This window comes from Hermetia illucens, chromosome 6, assembly GCF_905115235.1.
Source record: "Hermetia illucens chromosome 6, iHerIll2.2.curated.20191125, whole genome shotgun sequence".
NCBI classification, from domain to species: domain Eukaryota; kingdom Metazoa; phylum Arthropoda; class Insecta; order Diptera; family Stratiomyidae; genus Hermetia; species Hermetia illucens.
The window spans coordinates 39,400,085-39,417,701 of record NC_051854.1 but is presented as its reverse complement, the minus strand read 5'-3'; the positions used below and the strand labels follow the sequence as shown (position 1 = coordinate 39,417,701).

Genomic DNA, 17,617 nt, shown 5'->3' with positions numbered 1-17,617 from the left:
TACCTTTCAATATTTTCTAATCATCCTAGTTTGCGGACCGTGGAATATTGTCCACATTAAAATGCCGTTTAGTTTTTTTTCCTCAGATGAACACAGCGCCCTCCAGCGTGGCAGCAGAAAAACACCTTTTTTTGGAGATGTTTGCATAAATTGACACGTATTCCGAAAACTAGCTACGATATCAAGCTGAAAAATATATAACATATATTAGAGATATCAATAAACATATGGTGAAAAAATCACGTTTCTCTCTTTATCCAGTCCTTCAAAATAATTTTTCAAAAAAAGGCAAAAAAAACTGCCTTCACACGGGATGACCCCCTTAATCAAAAATATCTTTCAATTTCTTAACCTATGCAAAGAAAAAAGTTAATTAGCGATAATTTGGTTTGAAAAAAATGAAACAAAAGATCTATGTAAGAAAATATCCCCGCTGTTCACTTTGGATCAATGACCCGGAGCAGATTCATCTTTAAAGGTCGACTTTCCCTACGTGCAGTTATAGTTAAAGCCGCTACAGTAGGCAAATAATAATTTCGATATAAGCTGCAGAGTTTACAGTGCCCTGAAATAACATAATTTCATCAGCACGACCACTTGTAATCACTCCCCAGATCATATGGTAGAGAGAATGCTTTGCTTGGAAGGAAGCAACATTTGAAAAATGTTTGATAAAGGCACTCAAGGTTCATCGAGCGCAAATTAAACTGAGGGGTCCAGAGTAGCTTTCCCAATAATAAGGAAGAGCTTGTCATTTCTGCTTGAAAAGTCAAGCCCTTCCTTATTCAACGCATTTAAACAGCTCAGCTATTTCTCCAAGGTTTGGGAAAAGAAGGGAACGGGAAAAAGATCCAAGACGTATTCCAGGCCTATAAGTCTGCTTCTTGTATTCTCAGGCCTTTGACACAATTTTTGATTTTCGAATTTACGGTGTAGATCGCAACAGACACAAAAATTTCCCTTAGACTATAGTGAATGAAGTAACCATCGACCATGACCAGTAGAAGTCCTACAAGGTATTCTACAGAAACCTGTAAATTATGATTCAAAGTTGGTGTTCTGTTGGAAAACCATCTAAATAAAAACCTAGAGCAATTTCAATCAATACAAATCAGTTTTCAAAAAATGCTATTTATTATCACTCAATCATCGTCAAATCCCATCTGTTCATTGAATTCTTCTTCGGTGATTTTTTTCTTTTTTAATTTTTTAAACATTTGAATATCATTCGCCAATTCTGCTAAATCCTCTTCACTAAACGCTTGTTTCCTTTTCTTCGTTTTAACTTCTGTGGTATTTTGCTTTTTGAGTTTCCTCTTTGCACGCCGCTCGGCTCTTTTCTCTTTTGCGTCTGTTCGTTCTTTTCGCGAAAGCTCCCATGCTTCTGACTTCTTTTTACCTTTTTTAAGTCCTGGCCAATTTCCAGTTTCTTGGTATACTTGAAGTTTGTTCTGTCTGGAAACTTCTTTTTGTTTGTTTCTGTATTTGATTTTATTCAAATCAATTTCAAACTTGGGGCCTACAAAATCATCTGCGTTCATCTTTTTCAATTCAGGCATTCGGGGCATATGCAGTAGAGCGAAGCTGGTGGCAACTTTTCCAAAGTTTAAGTCCTTTACTCGCAGAATTGCACTGCATTCATGCTTACTATATGCTTGTATGTATGAAACAAACGCTCGCATTGCTTTATCATAGAGGAGTCGATCATTCAGCTGCAATCTGTATATTTGAGAGTTTATCTCTTCTAAACTGGAGTCCAATTCAGCTACTTCAAAAGGTTGTAACTCTACTTTTTGATTTATGTGTAAAAAATTCACATAGGCGTCTTCGTTTGGCATAAGAAAAGCTATTGAGCTACCTGCCTCACCTTGCCTTGCCGTTCTTCCAACTCGATGAATGAACGCTGCCGGTGTTGAAGGTGGGTCCCATTGTATCACCCAATTGACTTCAGGAACATCCAAACCTCGCGCTAGGACATCAGTACACATCAAAAGTACATTGTCTTCATTTCGAAATCTGTTCACGATTTTCGAACGTTTGTGCTTCATTTTTCCATGAAGTCCCAGGACTTTCTTAGATTTCAAGAAATGCGATAAAATATCAGCCCAATAATCCACACAAGCACAAGTTGGCATGAATATCATCCCCTTTTTAATTTCCGTGTCCCTTAAGAACGCGAGGATCGCAAGAAATTTCTTATCGGGTTCTACTATTGTATAGTAGTTGTCCAATCGTACTGGGGTATTTATTGAAGCTTTCTCCTTTACAGATACAAGTACTGGATTTCGAAGCCCAGCTCTCATTAAATCCGTAACTTCTTTGGTTTGTGTAGCAGAGAACAAACCAGTACGGCGTTGTCGAGGCAAATAGCTCAAAATTGTATTGATTGTCATTTTGAATCCAAGATCAAGAAGACGGTCTGCTTCATCCAAAATAAGGATTTCCTGAAAGTATAAAACTAAAATTAGTCAAACGCAGATAATTGCATTAATTTATATAGAAATATAAGCAATCCAGAATATTTTTATCATGGGGAACAGTTACAGATAAGAACCAGCAAAACCAATGTTCTTACTCTAATTGGCCATTGCACTCTATTTGCATGAATGGGCAGAGCATTGAATGCATTGATCAATTTGTATATCTGGGAAATGTCGTTCCTACCGACGGTCGAGCTGAACTTGATGTTCACAGTGATAAAACCCCTTCGGTGCTTTGTTCAAGATCTGGAAATGTAGCTATCTCAACGTCAACATTAAGTTGAGACTGTTCCGTGTTCTTTTTGTGTTGGTATGTGGGAGTAATGATGGAGAATGACCGCCACTGTTACTCGAAAGCTCAAGGCCTTTCATCAACTCTTCCCTACGCTGTGTAATAGCAGCACTCCGACCTGATACACTTTCGAACGAACAACTTCTACGGCAAACGGGGCAAATCTTCGTTGACATGTTGGTCAAAAGGCGAAAGTGGTAGTGGATAGATCCTCAATTAAGTTCCTTAAGGAGGCTACGACATGCAACGGAATCCAATATCCCAAGTTAGTTGAAGAGTGGGTCGCCATAGAAATACATGACGCAAAACAATGGGGGAGGGTAAGCTTCTCGATAGTCCTGGAGGGAGCTGAAACGCATTTTGCTAAAATTACCAGCGACACGTAGACCGTTATATACCACAAATATCTTCAAACCGTGTTGAAATGAATTTAAAAATGGACTGGGTTGAAAATTGCTCCATGAATGAAAGGAACTTCACTTTTTATGATGACTTTCACAGGACCATCGAAAGATTTGCGACCACATAATTATTGCGATCTGCGGCATCTTCCGCCTGTAGAGCCTTCAAACCTTTCCGTTAATCGATCCGCTTCCACCATTCCGTAATTAGCCAGATCTTATGATGCCTCTACGGGAATTGGCCGACGACCTGGCGACCTGTGTAGCACCCGAGAAAAGAGCATTTTTCATGGCGGCCTAATGCTCATGGATATTCCCAGGCAGGTTACTCAGTATATTCGCTATAGCTCTCCCACTGTCTAGCGACAGCTGGGTCATACAAGCGGTCGATGTTGAACTTAGGGAGTCGCAGCTCCCCAACCCTGCGAGAAGTGGCGAGATGGTAAATACCCCCTTTCGAGGTTGACGTCAGCAAAGAGACGCTGGCATCGGCGTGTTACGCACATCCAGGAGACAACTTCTAAATCTACCACTAATCGTGAAGTGGGCAATCAGGTTGTTCGTACGGTGTGGGTCAGTCATATGGCAGGCTCTGTTCTCACAGCATGTGCCACCAATGATGAGGTGGTGGAAGATTCAAAGAATCCACGAATCTCCCAAAATTACCGTTGCGGTTGCCAAGACCGTGTTTCCCCATCAAATGTCCGAGCAGAGTGTTGTCAGATCACCCATCACAATCACAATGTCATCTCTAGAAAACCTCCCCTGAACTGTATTTAATTGCTCGTATAAATACTATATTGTCTCCGTTGGTGTGTAGCATTTTACAATTGCTCCTTAACCTGGACCGGAATCTTGCAGTTAGAAGGTGAAGAGAGTGCGCCTTGCGATAACCATCAGAAACAACCTGACACTAAATTCGCATCTGCTATCACGTGGCTTTCCAGAATACAAGAGCACATTGTTGCAAGAGGGTGAGGAGTACTTTCCGGAGTCCGACCACCTTATTTCAATTAGGCCCAGAATGTCCAACTTTTATCATTGGATTCCCTACTCAAGTTGCAGAACGCGACCATTCTGAGGACCTTCACTACCGTTGTCGAAGTCCGTGCGCATATTCCAGATGTGACGTCCGAGGCGTTGTTAACTCTTTGATAACAGTGAAGTTTCAAAATTTGCAGTTTGCTAGCGCACTAATTTCTATCCCTTTTAGTCACCTCTTACGACAAGCAGAGAAGACTTTCAGTGTTCTCAAGCTCGTAGGGCTTAAGGGAACTTTAGAAGTTTTGATTTACTTGAAATTTAAACCCTAGTTTCACATATATAAAAATATCAAGATGACGTAGAACCATTTAATAAAACGAAAACGGTTCTTCACTTCTCATTCTTTGAGATAACTTTTTATCATCTTCATGAGGTAGTGAAGCGCTTTGAATTCTGGTTTCTGGTGTGCAGTAACGGAGGTGGTCCACTCTCCACATCTTCAACACTTTGCGTAACTCCCTATATAACTCCTAGAGTCGATCTTCCTGCCTTGAAAATATGTTGCCTGGACGAGAGATCTCCAGTATTATTGGTGCTAATTATTGTACGTAATTTTATTAGCTACTTTAGGAACTTCAGAATGCGAAATGGCTGGTACGCATCGACTTTTTTAAGATTTCCTTTTTCCTTTGCTAATGAAAGTGTGTTTTAGGCTCTTTCATATTTTAGGCAAAATACCTTCTTCTAACACTTTTTCAGGGGACTCCTTCAGGCCCGGGGGATTTATTTTTTTTAAAATGTGCTTGAAGAAGTTTTTGCCATTTCTTCCATTTTACTCTCTATCTCAAAGAGTCTTTGTAGTCTTGTCTTTGTGTTCCCCACCATATTCTTAAAGTTTTGTATCCACTACCCCATGGATTTTAATTAACATTTCACTTCGCCCACTTGGCTCCGAGGCACTGGACCCTCATGTTTTTCGAGTTCAGATACCGTGAACAAACCGTTTGTTTTCCACGGTATCCTCCTACTCCTCCTTTTCGACGCTACTGCTGCTGGTTCGCGTGTTTGCGACCTCGCGGTATTCTTTCTGTTGAATCATTGTCGGTTGATCCGTGCTGTTTTCCACTCGCCTCTTTTTGTCGATTTTTCGCTCCCCTTCTGACGGACTGAGCGCACTGCGTTTTGCGCATATATAGGCTACATTAGCGATATGCTTTTTCCTCAGTTCCTCTTCGACTGTCATCAATGAGCTTCACTGGTATGCAATAAGTGCCAGCAGTTCTTCCATCTCTATTAAGCCATCCATAAAGATGATTCGTTGGACAATGGTAGTAGACTTCATTTTCTGTAGGACCACTCCGCACTTCTTGAGAAGCCTTTCATCCTCTACTCCTGTCTTTCGAATGAGCTCCATCCACTCCGATGAGAAGACTTGCATTTCCGTCTGATTGGAGAGTTCGTCACTCTTTTTTCCCGATAAAAGGGTGTCACGCAACTCTGAATTCGCATTCTTTTCTCGTCACGGACACTTGCTTGAAGCACAAATGGTGCACTTACGGCACCAGCCCTCCACGTCATCACGCAATTCGATCCAATAGTACCCCTCATGGGTGGTGAGAGCTGCCATACTGCCCTTTGAACATTTCAAAGCACCTGGTATGGATGGCATCTATCCGGCAATGCTAAGGGAAGGTATGGAGCATTTAGAGCGACCTTCTAAGAAATATTTTTCGCGGATGTGTTGCCCTGGGCTACGTGCCTACTTCTTGGCAACAGGTTAAGGTAGTCTTCAAATCGAAACCTGGGAAAGATGACTATTCTAATCTAAAGAACTTCAGACAGGTCAGCTTGACTTCATTCTTGCTGAAAGGTTTGGAGAGACTGGTGGAGCGTCACATTCGTGGAAACGCACTAAGGTCACACCCACTTAGTGAAAACCAACATGCTTACCAACGTGGAAAGTCCTGTGAGTCTGCTCTTCATTCTTTGGTCACAAAGATAGAGGACACAACTTTGAATGGTGAGTACGCGATAGGGGTGTTCGTGGACATTGAAGGGGCTTTTAACTGTGCGCCTTTTCAAAAACTTTGTGATGCCGCCAGAGCGCATGGTGTTGATGATGTTTAATTAAGTGGATCCATGTTATGCTAACGCTGAGATTGCTGTGCGCTAAGGTGGGTGTCGATCGCTAACTGACTGCAGAAGCAACGAAAGACTGCCCCCAAGGAGATGTGCTTTCGCCACTTCTGTGGAGTATGCTGATCGACTCCCTACTATGCGAACTGCAAAATTTGCCAATACACGCTGAAGCTTATGCTGATGACGTGGCTGTGCTTGCTGTTGATCGGGATCTTGGAACGGTGTGTAGGAATATACAACGTGCCGTTGATTTGATAGACAGCTGGTGCTTCAGACATGGTCTGTCAGATAATCCAAATAAAACCACAATGGTTTTTTAGCAAATGACTTTTTCCGCACTTGTAGGAGACTGACCGATGGAGCCCGCACTCTTCAGACTTATTACCAAACAGAATTTTTCACACTTCACGAGGCGGAATCGAACATTGTCCGTTGGCACGACTTTGCTCGCTCCTGTGAGATGCCCGGGAAATTTTCGTAGTAACTTTTGGGTGTCGAGGGCAGTAAATAAAAAAGTCGAGATCGGATCGAAAGCAAAGAAAAGGTTGGACTTGCAATGATTTGACTTGATTTACTTGAGTGTGTGAGTTTGATTATAATATTTTAAATTTAAGAGAAAAACGCTAAAACTTTGTTCAGTCACGAGCGATGTGATCAGTGCCGCGGTTGGATACAGAAGAGACCGACTTATTTCCATGCGGTCCTTACTGTCCCAACCAACGGCATTTTTTTACCGCTGGTTCTCCACTCCCCTGGTGCGTTCAGAAAACGAGTGAGTGGAGAGTTTCGGAGTTCAGCGCCATCTACCCGTCCGCATCCGCAACATCCGAAATAAATTTCGAATGCTGCAGATCCTGCCGCGCCACATCACTCCGCCCCCAGACGAAACCTAGGGGTTTCGGCGACGGATCCCCGAACTTCGTTCGCCGTTAATCCACAAAGCGGACACGACGTTGCTTCGGGGCGCACACGGGTTTCAGTCTGGACAAAGAGACCGCCTTTTTGTGACCACCGATCTCGAGCTGGAAGAAATGTTCTCCCCGCTCGAGAACGCGGTACGGGCCCTCATATGGAGGCTGCAGCGGCTTCCGGACGGCATCCGTCCTGATCAGCACGTGCATGCACGTGTCCAGTTCCTTGGGCGAAAAAGCAGGTATGGACGAGTGTCGAGTGGGTGATGGCGCTTTGATGCGTCGGAGATTGTCCCTCAGCAGACGCACCAACCCCGACTCCGTGAGACCCGATCTCTTGTCGAAGACCGGATCGCTTGGGAGTCTTGGGTTCTCCCCGTAAACCAGCTCCGCGGGGCTGGCAGCAAATTCCTCTCGGCGGGTTGTACGAAGGTCGAGTAGGACGAGAGGCAAGACTTGAGTCCAGGACGGGTCGTCGCGTGCCATAATGGCGGCTTTCAGCGTCCGGTGCCAACGTTCTAGCATCCTATTGGACTGCGGGTGGTATGCAGTAGTCCGCTGGCGTTTAAAACCCAGGAGTTTGCCTAACTCGGAGAAAAGGGTGGACTCAAATTGCATTCCCTGGTCATTGATGATCACTGCAGGGACGCCAAAGCGAGGTATCCACTCTCGGCAAAGGGCTTCGGCACAAGATTGCGCCGTAATGTCCTTCAGAGGTATTGCCTCAGGCCACCGCGTGAACCTGTCGATGATTGTGAGGCAATACTTGTAACCGTGCGAGTCTCGCAAAGGCCCTATTATGTCGAGGTGTATGGTGTGGAAACGCTTGGTAGTGCGGGGGAATGAGCCCACTTCTTTCCTTACATGCCTGGAGACTTTACACTTCTGGCATGCGATGCACTCTCTGGCCCAGGAATTGATATCCTTGTTCATGGAGGGCCAGAAGTATTTTCCGGTGACTAACCGGTTTGTTGTCCTGATGCCGGGGTGCGCCAAGTCGTGAACTGCGTGGAACACTTCCTTGCGAAATGTGGCCGGAATGTATGGCCGAGGTCCCTTTTCCGAGTCTTCGCAGCAGAGCGAGAGGTTTGAGCCGAAGATGGGCAACTCCCGAAATTTGTATTTGGGGTTGGACTTGAGGCTCTGAAGTGCTGCGTCATCCACTTGCGCCTTGGCAATAGCCGAGAAATCGAGTGAGGCGGGGATGTTAACTTCGGAGACACGAGACAAAGCGTCAGCAACAATGTTGTCCTTCCCGGACACGTGCTGGATGTCTGACGTGAACTGGCTTATGAAGCTCAGGTGTCGAAGCTGACGAGGGGACGCTTTGTCGGGCTTCTGTTTCAAAGCGAACGTGAGAGTCTTATGGTCCGTGAACACTGTGAACGGCCTGCCTTCTAGGGAGAAACGGAAGTATTTGATGGACAGGTATGCGGCGAGCAGTTCGCGATCGTAGGTGCTGTAGTTCCGTTGAGCGGGATTCAACTGCTTCGAGAAGAAGCTCAACGGCTGCCAAACTTGGTCCACCTTTTGGTGAAGGGCAGCACCTACTGCGATGTCAGAGGCATCAACAAAAACGGCTAGGGGTGCATCTTGTAGAGGAAATTGCCAAGAGTGTAGCGTCAGCCAGTTGCTGTCTGGATTTATTGAACGCGCAGACAGCCTCTTCAGACCACACAATCTCTCGTGTGTCTTTTGTTTTGGAGCCAGACAAGTACGCGTTCAAAATGGACTGGTGATGGGCGGCCTTGGGCAGGAAACGACGATAAAAGTTTAGCATGCCCAAGAACCTCCTCAACTCCCTCACTGTTTTTGGACGCGGGAAGCTTGTGATTGCTTGCACCTTGTCTGGGTCGGGCTGTATTCCTTCAGAGGAAATGGAGTGGCCGAGGAATCTCACCTGTTTTTGAAGGAATTTGCACTTCTCAACGTTTAAGACTAAACCGGCCTCAAGGAGACGTTGAAAAATGCACTCGAGATGGGCTAAGTGCTCAGACTCAGTAGAAGAAGCGACCAAAACATCATCCAAATAGACGAAACAGAAATCGAGGTTTCGCAGGACTGAGTGAATGAACCTTTGAAAGGTTTGCGCCGCATTGCACAATCCGAAAGTCATTCGGGTGAACTCGAAGAGTCCAAAGGGTGTGCATATTGCCGTCTTTGGAATGTCTTCAGGAGCTACTGGGATTTGGTGGTATGCCTTGGCTAAGTCCAAGGTCGAAAATATGCGGCAATTCGCGAGGTGAATGAGTGGAATCGGATATCGGTCAGGAACAGTCTGTGCGTTTAGCCTTCTGTAATCCCCACAGGGACGCCATTCGCCATTTGGCTTAGGGACCATATGTAAAGGGGAAGACCAACAGCTGTTTGAGGGCCTGCAGATACCCTGTTGAACAAGTTGTTCAAATTCTTTCCGCGCGATAGCCAGTTTCTGGGGTGGTAGAGGACGCACCTTTGAGAAAATCGGGGAACCAGTAGTATTTATGTGGTGCTGCACATTGTGCTTTACTGGTTTCGAGAGACTACACTCGGTAGTTATCTGGCTGAACTTTTGGAGGAGTGTCCGAACACGAGATTCGGAGATGTCTTCCAAAAGAACGGAAAGGTTATTGTCAGCGTGAGATATCATTTGGCCCGACGAATTTAGTTTGGTTGTGGGGTCTATAAGGGACTTATTTTGCAAGTCCACCAGCAACCCATAGTGACGCAAGAAGTCTGCGCCTAATATGGGGAAGCTGACATCCGCCAGGATGAAACGCCACGGAAACGTCCTACGCAAGCCAAGACTCACGTCCACTTGCCTGTACCCGTATGTATTGATGCGGGAGGAATTTGCTGCCGCCAGTTTGAGGGGTTGTGGAAATAGTCGATGATGCTGGGGTACGGGAAGAACCGAAACCTCCGCACCCGTGTCGACGAGGTAGTTGCGCCTGCTGAGGGGGTCGAAAATAGTTAGGCGACGTGGCGCTGCGCTCTGGGTGGCCGTCGCCAAGACCCCCCGCGGACCTAGTTTTTTGCGGTAGGCGCGAATTTGCAAGGTAGCGTACATCTTGTCGCTTTATCTCCGAACTTACGATGATACCAGCAAATACCTTGGTCCGCAGGCTGTCTTGACGACCTGCTACCCGAACGCCCTTTTCGTGTGGCAGACCGTGAGCGAGCTCGCGACCTGGCACTCGAACGCTGAGCGTCCAACGTCGCCCGCATCTCGGCCACGCTGGCAGTTAAGGCCGCGATCTCGCGCCGTAAGTCGCTCACCTCATCCGACGGTGGTTGAACGGCCGCTATGGTTGGGCGAACGTACACCTCCTGTACCTGGTCGGCCGTCGCTGCTAATTCCACCAAGGAACCGGAGACGCAGGCTAGGATCGCCTGGGTGCCCTCCGGGAGCCGACGCAGCCAGAGCGACTTGATCAGATCGTCGCCGATCTTGCTCCCACCCAATTGCCTCATTTCACGAAGCAATTGGCTGGGAGTTCGATCACCCAACGTTAAACCCGCCAGCAAGTGGTCTAATTTTGCCGACTCGCTTGCCGACAGGCGCCTGATCAACTCGCTCTTGAGCTGCGAGTACGATGCCGACTTCACCACGTCGGACACCAGAAGTATGGACTCTTCGTCCAGGCCGACCACCGCGTAGTTGAAACGGGTCGCGTCCGATGTGATGCCGGACATTTGGAACTGTGCTTCCAAATGCAGGAACCACAGCTCGGGGTTCCGCCGCCAAAACGGAGGAACGCGTACGGCGAGGGCGGTCACTTGTGGGTCCGATGGGCCTGCCGCGTCTTTATTGTCAAACGACAGTTTTCTTACCGAAAAGTACGAGATTGAGATGCAGACGCGGTGAGTTTATACTGAAACACGGTGAACTTTACACCGACACGGCAGGCCGCACCCACAAATGCACGCACGAAACGAGAAAAACAACGACCGAAGCGGACGCTCTCCAGCGCAGACCAAAAACACCAAGGAAATGTAGAACCCGCGATGCGAAACACTTCAACGCCGTCTCTTGCAGCGATTTTACTTTTATTATCACTTTTTTTCTTTAAATAATATTTCAGCAAACAATTATTTTGACAGAGATGGATGAATTGAAAATGAACATTGTTGGAATATAAATTTAATTTGAGTTCCTAAAACACGTAGCTGCTGTTTGGCTTTGCTCTTTCACCAGAATTTTCAAATCGGCAAGCAACTGTTCATCGGGCGGGGTGGGCCACTGGCCGGGGCTCGGCGCAGCGTATCCGTAGGTGCTTCGTCGGCTGCAAGGAAGCAAGAGTTCCGGAATGCGTTGGCTCAGCTGCTGCTGCTGCTTTTCGGCCGGCCCGTTGCGACGTGTACAAAAAGACGATCCCTGCCGCTGCCTAAGTTGGGCGGATGTCGGCCGGACAGCTCCTCCGATCTGTTGATTCCCGGCTCGGGCTGGCGTGAATGCGATCAGCAGTCGCGGGTGATTCCTTTCACCGGGGCGGAGGTTTGAACTTGAGATCCTTGGGCTGTTGCTGATCGTTGCCGCGACTACTCCTGTCCCTCTTCTTCTTTATCGGGGTCACCACTTTAGCAAATGACTTTTTCCGCACTTGTAGGAGACTGACCGATGGAGCCCGCACTCTTCAGACTTATTACCAAACAGAATTTTTCACACTTCACGAGGCGGAATCGAACATTGTCCGTTGGCACGACTTTGCTCGCTCCTGTGAGATGCCCGGGAAATTTTCGTAGTAACTTTTGGGTGTCGAGGGCAGTAAATAAAAAAGTCGAGATCGGATCGAAAGCAAAGAAAAGGTTGGACTTGCAATGATTTGACTTGATTTACTTGAGTGTGTGAGTTTGATTATAATATTTTAAATTTAAGAGAAAAACGCTAAAACTTTGTTCAGTCACGAGCGATGTGATCAGTGCCGCGGTTGGATACAGAAGAGACCGACTTATTTCCATGCGGTCCTTACTGTCCCAACCAACGGCATTTTTTTACCGCTGGTTCTCCACTCCCCTGGTGCGTTCAGAAAACGAGTGAGTGGAGAGTTTCGGAGTTCAGCGCCATCTACCCGTCCGCATCCGCAACATCCGAAATAAATTTCGAATGCTGCAGATCCTGCCGCGCCACAGTTTTATTCACAAAAAGGAGAAAACTGGATGAACTTTGCCTCCCTGAGATGAGGGGTGCTACCCTTCAACTCTCCGAAGAAATGAAATATTTGGGAGTCACCCTAGATAAAAAACTTCTTTGGAACAAACATGTAGAGGTAAAGATGAAACGAGCTCTCACAGCTTATGGGCTGTGCAGACGGACCTTTGCCTCGACATGGAAACTCAGGCCTCATGTAGTAATGTGGATATACGTTGCCATCATTAGGCCGATGTTCGTATATGCATCTGTGGGTGGTGGGTTAAGGTGAGACAAAAAATTTTTCGCCGTAAACTAGCCGCACTGCAAAGAAGTGTGTCTGGGTATCACTGGTCCCATGAGCACGACATCCGGCGCAGCTCTGATTGCACTACTCAATTTGCAGCCCCTGGATAAATTTATTCAAAGCACTGCAATGAGAGCAGCTCATAGATTAATTCGATTAGATCTATGGGGAAACAACGGATGTGGGGGCACAGAGCTTTGGAAGAGTTACTGGGAGGATTGAATCCAGTTCTTACAATGCCTTCCGATTCTCGTGTCCCCATACATCTGTTTGGTAGAAGATATGAAGTTACCCTGAAGCGTAGAGAGGACTGGGAAGACCCAGAGGAATGCGTGGCGGGATATACGGAAGTCTTCTACACCGATGGCTCAAAAACAGAAGAGGGTTCTGGAGCCGGAGTCTACCTCTAGAAAAAAAACGAGAAGTGGGCTTTTCCTTTGGGACAATATGCAACGGTTTTTCAAGCCGAAGTTTATGCGATCCTAAGGGCGGCAGACTGGGCGATTGACGAACGATTGAAGGGCAGGCGCATCGCAATCTGCAGTGACAGCCAAGCTGCATTGAGGGCATCGAGCAGTCCTTTGATCACCTCGAAAATCGTTCAGGAATGCAGAAACCGTTTGAACTCTATTTTCTAGATTCTATACGGTGGAACTACTCTGGGTACCTGGTCACTGTGGCGTAGAGGGAAATGAAATCTCGGACGCTTTAACGAAAGAGGGGTCAATCTCCCCTATGCCGGGACCGGAGCATTGGCTAAGTCTGTTTTCAAAAACAGGGAACAAGCTTCCCATAAGGACTGGAGGCAGAGCCTAAATACTGCTCGACACACCAAACTTTTCCTGCCAAAACCGAACATACGTACCGCAAAGTTTATGCTGTCGAAAAGCAGGAGGACTTGCAGGTGTATTGTGGGCATTCTGACAGGCCATAATTCACTAGCTGGGCATATGTTCAGAATAGGAATTACTCAAGATGATACGCATCCCTCCTGTAATGAGGAAGCGAAATCCACGGAGCATTTCCTATGTGAATGCCCAGCCTATGGACGCATTAAGCATCAGATTTTTGGTGCGGATGTTCTCCAATTGCGACGATCCACTAACGGATACGGAATGCGATACGTTAACGAATCCGGAATATTCCGTTAGACGGAGGTGGCGAGTACAATGGGCCAACACGGCCTGAGTGCTCAAAAGCTATAGCTTCTCCCCCACCATACACACACACACACACACTCGTCATGCACTTTAGCTAGCGTTCTGTTGGCTCTAAGTTGTCCACTCGAGATTCCTTTCTGGTGCTCTTTCAATATTTTTGCAACTTGGATCGTTGAACAATAGTTTAAGCCCCCCTTATAGAACACAGAAAATAGCTCCGCTTACTATATGTGAAGGGATTCACACGCTCTCACCAAATTCCGTGACAATAGGTTCAGCCTTGTTGGAATAAATCGGGTATGACAGACAGACGGATGGACAAAACCTTAAAAACACTTTCGAGGCACAATTACTTTTTAGGCGGGCAGGGGTTTTCATCAGTGTTGAAGAGGAGAACTTCCCCCTTGGCGTACTACCTCGTATTATGCAACAGCCAACCCAAGGAAAGAAGTGACCCTATGTGATCAATGTAAATATCAGTGTACCACTAACATTTTTCTGGATACGCTGCTTATAAGTAACCTTGCTCTGCAGAGACCTCGCAACATTAAGTAAAATCAGGATGTACTCACCAAAGATTTAACACGTCCGGGTAAGTTAACTTTGCCTTTGCGTTCCAAAATATCACATAGTCGTCCTGGAGTACTAATTAAAATTATGGGCGAATCTGCTTCTATTGAGCGAATATCCGCTTCAATACTATTCCCTCCAACCAATAGCAGTTGCTTGAATATTTTCAATTCTTCGTGTTCGGTAAATCTCGACAGAACATCCGAGATTTGTGAAGCCAATTCCCTCGTCGGTGAGATAACAATTGCTCCTATTTCCGTTGCTTTCCACGGTTGTTCCTTATGTCGCGCTTGCAGGATTTCAATTAACGGCACCAGGAAGGCCAACGTTTTCCCAGATCCAGTCACAGCTTCAGCGGAAACATCCTTCCGAGTCATTAATAATGGAATAGTTGCACCCTTTGGGAGGCAATCTCTCTTTAAAAAGGATTTGTTTTGTTTAAAACACAATTTACCTGGACAGGAGTCAGTGACTTGAAGCCGAAGCTTTTAATGACGTTCAGGACTGGATCCGAAAGAGGAGTCGATAATTCACTCCACTTTGTATTTGGCAGCGGCATTTTAACGAGTCCGTGACCACTTCCAAGCTCAGCGAAAACAAACTCGCAACTCAATTGATGCACGAAATGACATTTCTTAGCACGTGCTCATATACAGCATTGCCAACTTTAACTTGTCCCATAATTTTTGTGCACGGATCTGAAGCAATTGGGTCTCTATATTGGGGAGGAATCGCTTTTATAAAAGGAAAGAACCAGAAGATGGGATCGTAGGAGTTCTTTGAATCCTGCAGCTGTAGAATAAAAACCAAAAGATGAATAAATTAGAAAATTTAACAAAATTGGATATAAACCGTCATCCCAATCGCAAGTTGCACATAAAATTCCATATCATACAAACGTCCTTCAAGGGTCGCAACTTGTCCTTGTTATTAGCCTCGTATTGCCCTTAATGTCAGCCCTCCTATAGTCCCTAGTTAAAACAATTTGAAGTAAACAAACGCAATTTATTGCTACACAGGACGTTTTGATATAATTTCCCTATAAAACTCGAAAATCTTTCCGCTAGCAGCCCTACAAATTGTAAGCGCATCATTATATTGCGCCATATTGAACTTTCCTTGTGTGTTCACCGCTACCACATTCCTTTGCAAACTATCGAAAACGAAAGTAAAATGTGCCAAGGCGTTGATGCTTTCCTTGCTATCAGGATCCAGGACAATTTCATCGTTCTCTTTCAATATACTGTGGACGCCAGCAACAGTAAACTTCATCGCAATTCCACCGTTGAGCAATGCCAAACAAACTGCGTTCACGGCACACGCCTCCAACTGTAAACAATACATTTCCATTGCATAAAGTTCCAAATTAAACTCATTCGTGCTTACCCCACTTCTATTTTCCAATTCTTGTATGACCACAACAATTGAGGTCCTGGGATGCAGTGCAGTCAGGATAGCCGTTTCGCAGATCCTTTTTATAACATTCTCCCGACTCCGATCCGTTATCGTTGGAAGCCCCGTTTTTGGCCTGTAGCACACATCCAATGTTGCGTTTTCGATTTGTAAATTCTGCGTTTTGACCTCCACCGGTCCATATACTGAAGCTATTACTGCTGTTTCCCCTGAATACACATAAATGAAGTTAGGAGTGGAGTTTATCGAACTTATTGGAAGACTACCTTGGGTGAGCATTGCTGAACCATCCGATCTCGTCAGAGGATTGACTTCGCAATTCAAAGCACGTAGATGTATATCGCTATAAGCGTCGTCTCCAGTGTCTGACCCCATATTCCTAAAATTCCCAGGGGACGGTTTAGCTAGTTTACTCAGAAACAGACACAATTATATTTTAAGATAACCTCAACTCACACTTTGACAGGCCGGCGAAAGTTCGGAGAAATAGTGGTGTCGTAACAGAGCAATTTTTCGGACTATTAGAAACCATTTCCTAAAGGGGAAAACCCCTTTTGTAGATCATTTTCACCTTGAAATTCAGAACATGGATAGTATGTAACACAATTTCTTGATTAATTGTTAATAAGGACGCTAGGATTGAATAATACGAGTGGAGTTACATAATTTTCTCTGAAATTAACTTTTATCTTCCTTTAACCTTTCTCTCGCTCACAAGCGGGCCGGCTCATCGAAATCGGTTGTGCCATTTAGTACTATTAACGACCTGATCTGGATGCAGTCGCAAGGCTTTCAAATCCCCATCCACCACCACATCAAGCCACCGTTCTTTCGGCCGTTTATTATCGACTTCGATGTTCAGCCCAATTTTGGCAAGTGAATTCTCCTTACCGCGAATTACAATTAAAGAGACCTCTCTCGCAATTTTTCCACGTTTCGGCGCAAGCCCATATCGATCGCAGATCAAGGAGTGTTATGTCACAAGTCCTAGCAACATCTCTGCTCCATTACCGCGAGACGCCGTTCATTACCTTTTATAATCGGCCAACACTAACCCCAGGCGTGGGGCAAGTTGGCATGTCTGTTGGGATAAGTTGGCATAACTTGAAAATTCTGTGATTTAAATAATAATAATAATAATCGTTGGCGCAACAATCCATGTTGGATCAGGGCCTTGAAGTGTGTTAGAGCACTTCATTCAAGACCGTAACGGTACACTAGGAGGCAATGTGGTCAGCATTGTGCTCGCCCGAGATTATTACCCTGATTTGACTCAGGTACTCATTCACAGCTGAGTCGACTGGTATCCGACGTCAAATCACGATACAAATTCCACTGCCACCAGTGAGATTTGAACCGCGACCTTCCGGTACAATAGCCTTGCGCTCTAATCACTCAGCTATCCGGACACGTATTGCCTTATTGTGATTTAAAAGCAAAGAAAAGTAGACATAGTTCAAGAAAAAAACATTTCATTTCGAAATATATAGTAAATAAAAACAAGAATTCTAGCGAGTATTGAACATAATAAAAGAAATTGACCTCTTCCTCTTGTCTTCTGCTGATCTTTTTGTTTTTTTATTTCTTTTAGTCGCCAGCAAGTTTCTGACTGATGTGTCCGTTTAAACTTCAGCTTTTCTCCTTTTTCTTCCATGATTGGACTCCTTTCTTTTCCCTGCTTTTGGTAATGGACATACTTCTTCAGGTGTTATAGACGGTGTAGACGTTGAAGGTACTGCAGGAAGAGCGTCATTTATTGATATCAGAAGAGGGCGATCGGTAACAGATGAAGGCAGAAGTTCAGAATCTTCGAATGTGTCTGGCTTGAAAGGACGTACTCCACTAACACG

General features: G+C 45.5%; 2 protein-coding genes across 3 annotated transcripts; both read right to left on the bottom strand.

Annotated features, from left to right (window-relative positions):
• Positions 1 to 1,115: 1,115 nt before the first annotated feature.
• LOC119659953 (probable ATP-dependent RNA helicase DDX55 homolog) lies at positions 1,116 to 15,051 on the bottom strand. Its single transcript, XM_038068302.1, has 3 exons — positions 14,809 to 15,051; positions 14,357 to 14,752; positions 1,116 to 2,444 (listed from the first exon to the last, which is right to left on the bottom strand). The coding sequence occupies exons 1-3, from the start codon at positions 14,911 to 14,913 to the stop codon at positions 1,143 to 1,145; spliced, it is 1,803 nt and encodes a 600-aa protein (XP_037924230.1). The 5' UTR covers positions 14,914 to 15,051; the 3' UTR covers positions 1,116 to 1,142.
• A 293-nt stretch (positions 15,052 to 15,344) lies between these two features.
• Positions 15,345 to 16,252, bottom strand: LOC119659954 (exosome complex component RRP46). 2 transcript variants are annotated; one of them, XM_038068303.1, is made up of 4 exons: positions 16,224 to 16,252; positions 16,034 to 16,146; positions 15,741 to 15,976; positions 15,345 to 15,683 (listed from the first exon to the last, which is right to left on the bottom strand). In XM_038068303.1, the coding sequence occupies exons 2-4, from the start codon at positions 16,140 to 16,142 to the stop codon at positions 15,366 to 15,368; spliced, it is 663 nt and encodes a 220-aa protein (XP_037924231.1). In that variant the 5' UTR covers positions 16,143 to 16,146; positions 16,224 to 16,252; the 3' UTR covers positions 15,345 to 15,365. The 2 variants fall into 2 exon arrangements, with proteins under 2 accessions (XP_037924231.1, XP_037924233.1); XM_038068305.1 differs by lacking the exon at positions 16,224 to 16,252 and adding an exon at positions 16,214 to 16,223.
• Positions 16,253 to 17,617: the final 1,365 nt, after the last annotated feature.